An 8608-nucleotide genomic window follows, 5' to 3' on the forward strand; every position below is an offset into this window, starting at 1 on the left:
AGCAAGCTTTAAAGTCAGTATTTGGTGTGACCACTGTTATTCTTCAACACACCCTGAACTCTTATAGGAAAAATTCTTGAATTCATAATTCCATCAATTTAGGCAAGATCTCCTATACCACTGAAATGCAGCCCCAAACCATCACAGAGCCTCCAGAGTGTTTTATAGATGGCTGTAGACACCCCTTTCCTTAATTTCTCTGTGTATAGTGATTATTTCAGGCAGAAATTACAAATTTGGATTTATCCCTCCATAAGATCTGTTTCCAGTGAACTTCAGTTCAGTGCTTGTGTAATTTGGCATACCTCAGCTTTTTCTTCCCGTTTCCCTTTCCTAAGAAAGGATTCTTGACAGTCATCCTTCCACCTAGACTATGTGAACTGAGGCTTCAGTGAAAAGCAGATGGATCAACTGAAGGTCCAGATCCATCTCTCAGGTCCCTTGTTAGGTCTTTACTGGACTGGACTTTATTTCTTAAAGGCATGGCTGTCAGATACTGTTCATCTGTTGTGGATAGTTTTATACACCTACCACTTCTTTTCTCCTCCAGTTGTCTAATTTCATGGTTTTTGGCTTTGGGAATCACCTTATTATTGCAAAATTACAATTTTATGACTGTTGATCTGTGTTATTGTTGGATTTTTTTTTCCTGGATTCACCCAAAGAAATGGGAACAAATGTGTTTGTGATAAAGCCAGCTAGTAACAAAATGAAGTAAAGATATATAATTTAAAAAGTTGTTCTTTGCTAAGTTGTCTGTTGCACATAGACACAACACTGGTTTGCCCTTAAACCTAGATGCCTTTTTAAGCTTGAATGATTCATAGGTCTGTGTTAAATAGTTTGACGTAAAAAAACAAACAAACACTTTTCTGGTGAGAAACAAGGACTGGATTGAAAATGAGTGAAAAAGTACCACTTTAAAATATGGCTTTTAAAAGTCTGGTTCCTTTGAGACAAAATATAAGGAATTGATGAGTGGCTCAAGACTTTTGCGCAGTACTGTGTATAACATAAAAAGGAGTCTGGAACAAACAGCAGAGTCAGTTAAACCATAATGACATAACAGCCCTTTACATTACAGATGACAAAGATTAAGCTAAGACAAAGCTGACTAAAAGGAAAGGAAGTGAGCACCGATGATGGCAATCTAACTGCTTTTAAACCAGACTGCGTGCAAAGAAATGATAATCCAAGCAATAATTCATTCTTAAAGAATAACTCACAGACTGGATCAAGGAGAAAAAAAATACAAAACTCACATGTATTTATAATTTGTTGCTTGTCAGATGCAGCACAATGTTACTGATAAGGGACCAGGCTACACCTGGATGGTCTTTTTAAGCACTGGATAACCAAAACAACAAACATTGATGATCAGCATAGCATTTGTTACATTGCTTCAAGGCTGGTGTTTCAGTGAGGTCTGCCAACTTTGCATCCTGGTTTTGACCCTGTCAGCTATGTTTAGAGGAAGTAGTCTTGGCGTGGTTCTGCCTTTAGGCTAATGAGACTTTTTCCTGCCTCCTGGTTTTCATATAAACTTGGTTAATTGTTTTTAGTGCCCTGACAGATGTTCCAAATAACCTTAGTCTTTAAGTCAATAAACAATCAGCCTACCTCATGCACAATGTGTAACAGCACAGTGCCATCTTGTGTTAACTCATAAGGAAGGCACCCATTCAGTACTCATCAGCCCAGCCCTTCTCAGGAAAGTTCCCCTATAATCGGCTGGGAACTTAAAAGCAAGTATGAATTACTGTATGAACTGTGAACTATATTAATTTCTGGTGAATGTGGCCTTCTTAGTCTCAGGATCCCCCTCATTAACACACTAAAAATAAGGACATATGTTGGAAAAAAAAACCCAACCTTCAGAAAATTTCACAAGTGCAGACCATGGTGCATTAAAGGCAGTTTCATTTTGTTCACAAGCATTAAAGCACAACAAAGTGCAACCTCTCACAGACATTTTTAAGCATGTAAGATATCATTATCCGTGTATCTTTTGTATCTTAGAAAAAAACAAGGGCTTAAAAATGACATTATTCACAGTGATTTGGCTCATAGCAGACCCCCCTCTGGACTTTTTCAAACACACTGCAGCAGCAGAGGATCACAGCTCATTACAGAGACAACACAAGAGGTCACTTGGGTGAAATACTCAGTCCTCTGAAAGCATTTAGTAACAACATCTAATTGTCTTTCACTGGCTTTTCAAAAGCTCTATAAAGGCACAAAGAAAAAACTTCAACAAAAAAAAAAAGAAAGTAAGAAAGAAAATTGGGACTTTTTTGTGTTTAACTGATTGCACATTTGTTCCCAGTAGGTGTGATTGTAACTTGTAAAAACAGCCATAATAGCTCTTCAGTTTATAAATGAATTGCTGGATTCATTTTAAGTAGCCTCATGACATCTTGTGGAAATAAAATGGTATTAAATGGGAGACAAAAGCAGTCCAAGTAATGCTTGACATGAATGAGAAACGTTTACTGGAACTTTCCCACAACACTGATTACTCCCATCACCACTCTGTTATTCTCTAAATGAAAAGACTGGTCAACTATTTTTCAGGTCAGGTAAGTCACAAAAAAAGTACACTGGTTGTTTTCTTGCTTGTTTTTTTAAGGCAATTATTTTCTGATAATTGCCTGAATCCCCTCGATGCATATATTGTTGAATGTTCTTGAGCCTGTGCTCGCCCTTATTCCCACAGTGATGTATCTCCTTCAGTTCTTCAGCTCCATCTTTCTCTTGCTGCCAACATCCAACGTCGGTCCCTTTTCTTGTCCTGTCTGCATTTGTATCAGCAACACGATTTTTTTTCTGGTGTGTGTGTGTTGGCACTTATGGTGCCATTGATTGGCCGAGAGTTGGCTCGCAGCAGAACTCGAGGCGTGTCCTTGCTCTCGGAGTCTTCAGGCTGCACGTTAAGGCCGTTACGAGACAGCAGCTCTCTGGCCATCAGCATGAAGGCTTCGTCCACATGCTGACTATCCTAGAAAAATATAAAAAAAGCTCTATATAACAAGTATCATCAGCATTAAATGGTCCCATCTATTTATTATATGCGTGTATTACCTTTGCAGATGTTTCTAGTGCAGCCAAAATGCCTTTTTGTTTTGCCAGATTGCAGGCTTCTTGAAACTGAACCTCCCGTTCCTGCTCCAGGTCACATTTATTACCTAAATGGAGAGAATAAAGAAGCTAAGTGATGTACACACAGTGACACAGGTTCTGTTAATATTACCTTGCACCTAATTTACATAATAAAGTCAAACTCTACTCGTGTCCATACAGTACTGTGAGCAGTAACACATGTTAATTTTAAAATGTAGTAAGCAGCAGCAAGACTCCCAAGACACAAATCAAGCTTAATTGACTAAAGATAGGGCATTAAGTTAGAAAGAACAAAAACAGGTGGCTGGGTTGCAAAGTGGCTTGCAGATCGCAGGAACAGTTGAAAATGATACAATTGTATATTTTGCATAAGCAGGCCATGCTAACTACAATATTTCTTTATTTAGTTGAGCATGGTATCATTTTCACTTAAAAACAAAAGTGCATTTCTTCAGTCAAAGCATCCTACTCACCAAGCAGCATTCACTTATTTACACAATGACTGATGCATCACACCAGTTTTGGGGGGGAATTGGGAAAGACATTCATGATTCAACCACTGAACATCTGTGTGAACAAGCCTTTCGAACTCCTTAGCCACATCACAGGAGAATGTTTTCACAGTAATCTGTGTAAAAACTGCCAGGAGAAGAGGCTTTTTCTCATTTAAAGGCTATTGTAATCAAATTCCCAGTATTCTTTAGGGCTAACAGCATACCAAGAAATCTTCATTTCCTTAATGCTTTCAGTCGTTATCAGTCCTATCAGCACTCACCTATGAGGACGAGAACCACATTGGCTGCTCCATATAGCTCCACCTCTTCTATCCAGTGCTTCACCGAGTCAAAAGTTGAACGCCGTGTGATGTCATAGGCAATCACCGCGCCGTGAGCGCTGCGGTAGTAGCTCTGGGTGATCGTACGAAATCTTTCCTGACCTGCTGTGTCCCATACTTGCATCTGCAACAATAAATCATATTTAAGAAATTACAGGAGGATGGTATCATAGTAAAGTAAAGAGTATTATTACTATATCGAGACAATCATTTCTGGATTAAGGTTTTTGTTCTCAGTGCTCTGTATCAGTGAAGTACTTACTCCAAATAAAGATATCAGGATTTTGGAACATGAAAATTTCCACCTAGTGCAAGGCAGCTCAGTGGATACAGATGTTAATCTTTCAAAATGTGATATGGAGTGCCCCGCAACACGAGTGCTATCTGGACCACCCACCTACACACATAAATGCTCACACAGTTGAGCACTCATTAGTCTTCCCCTGAATAACAGTCCCCGAGGACCAGACAGACCTTGTTAGTGTGGTAACAACTGTCATAGTAACAAACGAGACTCACCAACCCCACCCCATTTGTTTTAATGCTATGTGATGGTTACACCTAATGCAGATTATAGACATATGCTCAGATCTTTTTTGAGCATAGACTTCTACATGCATATGATGCTGATCAATATAAATCTGCAATGCCTTTAAAACAGGCTAATGACTCTTTTACGTCGATGTGAACGGCCTCGTTTTGTGACTAAGTAACTCTTTGTAGGGGCTTTCAAATACCTGCTTTTCTGCCTTAATGAACATCATACGAAAAGTCTATCATTTCAATAACAGAAGAACCCAACAAAATAATTTATAAGAAATTAATTTTAAGTTCCTATTGGTCCATACGACTGTGATATAACTTCTGATCACCAAGATATCCAGATATTTTTAATACCAATAGTCTGAATTATGAGGTCTCAGGCTTGCAAAATTAGATGGTGTTGTAAGACTACTTATGAATTACATCACCAGTGTGTGAATGTGTGTGTGAATGGGTGGATGACTGGATATGTAAAGCGCTTTGGGGTCCTTAGGGACTAGTAAAGCGCTATAAAAATACAGGCCATTTACCATTTTACCATGAATTGATTGAATCTTTAAGATGATCCTACACTGTGATTTGCCGATGCTTAAAAACAGACAGGCTAAAGTGAAAAATAGAAAGTTTTCAGAAGATTCAATGCAGCTGAAATGATACCAGTTAACACAGAATCTTTAAACATCCACAGTTAAAACTCGCCATTTGAAGTTGGACTACTTCCCTTTGCGTGCTTTTTTTTTTTTTAGAAATAGTTCACATCATTGCTATACTAACGCACGGATAGTTGTAATATTTCCCCTAGCTTTAAAAAGATGATCTATTAGTTAAGGAGAGAATGCATGCCATGAATTTATATCATGCAACCATCTGTTTGCCCACCAAACACTGCAGTTACTGTATTTGTGTGTTTGTCTTGAATGACATACTGTTTCTTCCCCTGTGATTGATGAAGTTAGAAATTAGGGGAACAAAAAGGAGGCATTAAAAAGCCACACTACCATGTCTGTGTTTACTGATCAGTGCAGATAGTGAATGAACATGTATTATACACAAGCCACGACTTAACTGTATGAATAAGGAGCTAGATGTATTTATCCAAGTAGGCATTCAGACCAGAAGTATATCACAGCAATCATGATCCACCCAAACAATTAGTTCCTTTTTTTGTGTGTAATGACAGCACAGAGAAGTTTATTTTTACTCATACAAAAGGTCAAGCAGAGAAACCTGAACTACAGGTCCTTCGTGTGAGTGGCTGGCGTGACCCGTTTACAACTCAGCATACAGTAACTCGCACTGTAACCGAACAACTCCCCATTGTTATATCATTTACTGAGAAAATGAGAGAAGTTCATCACATCTGCACATTTAAAAGAACTATTGTTCCATTCATCCAGGTTCCTCACTCCTCATGACATGAGCAGACCTGTCCTAAATGATATATTTAATCTAATCAACAGCATATGGACCGGCTAAAGTGACTTAAAATAGATGTATTAACTAGTACATTAACTAGTAAGCCAGAAACTTAACTTGGATTTTTTTTTTTTAGCCTAACTCAAGCCTCAGAAAAGGAAAAACCCAAACTCTCTCCCACAAACGCTACCAACTGCCTTTCACACACACACGCACAGACACGCACATTACGGGGAACTCACCTTCACCTTCTTCCCCTCAATGTTCAGTGTCCGTACAGTGAAATCTACTCCGATGGTGTTCTGCTGTTTCTCTGAGAAAATCCCAGACTTGAAATTCTGAATCACGCAGGTCTTCCCCACGTTTGAGTCTCCAATAAGGATTAACTTAAACAGGAAGTCAAAAGTATCATCATGTTCAGGTGCTGGCATCTCCATGATGAAGTCACAGTGGAATGTGTGTCTTTTCCTGTGAATAAATGGAAGGAAATGATCCCTCCAGTAATGTAGATCGCTAGGAATGGGTTTTCTTTGAGGGTAAGAGACGCTGGGTTATCTTTGAATTTGAATCAAGACTCAGTCACAAGAAGGAATATGGATATCAAACTTGTGGTGTGTTCAAAGTTTCAACAGGGAACAACTGAAAAAATGCCCTGGCTCCTTCTTCTTCTAACAAAATCTACAGTTGGTAAGCAGGCTAGATTTCCATCAGCAGAGTAGGTTTAGGTAAATATGGCCTGCAAAACCAGTTTAAGGCTGGTGGAAGGTTTGTCAAGATAGAGAGCAGTTCAAAGGTTAAAAAAGCTTCAGACAATCCATCCAGTCATTCAAAAAAATTTCCTAATAAGTCTGCATGTCTTCTGTTTTTAGTTCAGTCTGCCCCTCTTGTGTTCTTTCAAACAAAACCGTCTGAGTTCTGCTTTTCTTTTCAGCAACTTCTCAGTTGTTGACCCACTTTTTAGCCCCCAGCAAAAAACAGCACACGGCCTGTTGCCCCTTTGCACAGGTTCTGGCTGTCGCAGCAAAGGAGAGCTTCCTCAAAATAAGAATTTTTAAAGATGTGTGTCCGTAATCCAGGTTGTCTAATCCACCTGCTGCTCTTTCACACACGTGTCACTTTCCTCCACCTGACTCTCTCCCTCCCTTTTATTTTCTTCCCTCACCAGTTCTTCCTGTTTTCTTTTTCGCTGTTTAGAGCACCTGTCGTAACAATAGAAACCTGCTCTACCTGCTTTTCGCAAGTAACCCAGCCCAGCATCATTGTTGGATCCTGGGAAATGGAGTCTGTTGACCACCTACACACACAATATGTCTGCTGAAAATCAGAGAATATTACATTATTGAAACTAGGCATATTTCTTTAAGTATTATACTTGAACTCAAAGCTATTTACATTTTAGGTGCATAGGTTTTTCATATTTATATCCTGTTCATAGCCTGTACATAGCTTGTACTCACTACAGCCTGTACATACTTATAGTTATAGAATATTCACAACATACCTCATACTGTGTACATTATAACATAATAGACCCATTTCTGTAATATACTTACATATCTATATTATTGCTAATATATATTGTAATATATCTATATCACTAAAGCACTTCTGGATGGATGCAAACTGCATTTCGTTGCCCTGTACCTGTGCATGTGCAATGACAATAAAGTTGAATTCTATTCTATTCTATTCTATTCTGATGGGAAAGAGAAAGTGCACTCTTTTAAGTCACTTTTAAAATTTTGCATATTAGAACATAGTAAAAATTTCGGCCTTACTAGTTTCTAAAACATTTTTAGGAAAAACTACACAAAAATCAAAGAAATGTGTGAAAAACGGAGAAAATTCAATTATTCAGTAGCTTGAAGCACCAACTTTAGTAGCTATTACTGTGACATCGTCAGCCTTTGTCCCAATTCTTTTTACTGTATAAGTTTCAGTTCGCTAATTTATGCACAGCTCTCTTAAGGTCTTGCCTTAAGAGAGGTTGAGGTAGAAGTTTTGACTTCGACTGGGACATTGCAGCACCCTTTTCAGCCATTCTGTTGTAGATTTGATGCTGTGCTTGGAATCATCAAATCAAATCAAATCAATTTATTTATATAGCACTTTTCACAGGATAAAAACCACAAAGTGCTTCGCAGTAATATAAAACAGGAATACATAAAATACATTAATAAACAAACATACAGCACAAATCTAATTAAAATCTAAATAAATGAGTCTTAAGCTGCTTTTTAAAAGAATAAATACAATCAAGGCAACGTAATGATGGAGGGAGAGCGTTCCACAACCTGGGGGCCACCGCTCTAAAAGATCTATCACCTCATGGTCATGACGCATGACCCCTTTTCAGCCAAGCTTTAGCCATCAGATGGATGTCCTCACATCTGACTGTAGAACACTGAGATGCACAGAGGAGTTCTGTGGCTGCAAAATAAGCCCACAGGCGTACTCAAAATGTGTACTTTCAAAAACTGCATCTGCAATTTACTTTCATTTTTGTTCAATAAATAATGACATGGTGTAATGCCATGTGTCGCAGTTCATCTCAGACTGTATTTTCATAATTAAAGACCACAAAAAAATGACCATTTAAGGACCACATAACTTTGAATTGTATCCTAACACATAAAACCTTAGAAGTGATAGAGGGTGTACTTTCGTTTTGTCATTTTTTTAGGTGAAATACAG

The 8608-nt window shown here is 38.3% G+C and overlaps 1 protein-coding gene across 1 annotated transcript; it reads right to left on the reverse strand.

The window, feature by feature from the left end:
* Positions 1-1108: 1108 nt before the first annotated feature.
* Positions 1109-7016, reverse strand: LOC101469766 (ras-related protein Rab-19-like). The gene is made up of 4 exons (XM_004560925.2): positions 6157-7016; positions 3896-4079; positions 3082-3185; positions 1109-2998 (listed from the first exon to the last, which is right to left on the reverse strand). The coding sequence occupies exons 1-4, from the start codon at positions 6349-6351 to the stop codon at positions 2807-2809; spliced, it is 675 nt and encodes a 224-aa protein (XP_004560982.1). The 5' UTR covers positions 6352-7016; the 3' UTR covers positions 1109-2806.
* Positions 7017-8608: the final 1592 nt, after the last annotated feature.

Source organism: Maylandia zebra, linkage group LG17, assembly GCF_041146795.1.
Source record: "Maylandia zebra isolate NMK-2024a linkage group LG17, Mzebra_GT3a, whole genome shotgun sequence".
NCBI classification, from domain to species: Eukaryota; Metazoa; Chordata; class Actinopteri; order Cichliformes; family Cichlidae; genus Maylandia; species Maylandia zebra.

Excerpts from the sequence above, each read along its gene's own strand:
- LOC101469766 (XM_004560925.2), bottom strand. The coding sequence starts at position 6,351 with ATGGAGATGCCAGCACCTGAACATGATGATACTTTTGACTTCCTGTTT. Across the intron at positions 4,080-6,156 it reads TTGAGGGGAAGAAGGTGAAG|ATGCAAGTATGGGACACAGC; the intron begins GTGAGTTCCCCG and ends TTATTGTTGCAG. Across the intron at positions 3,186-3,895 it reads TGTGGTTCTCGTCCTCATAG|GTAATAAATGTGACCTGGAG; the intron begins GTGAGTGCTGAT and ends CTCTCCATTTAG.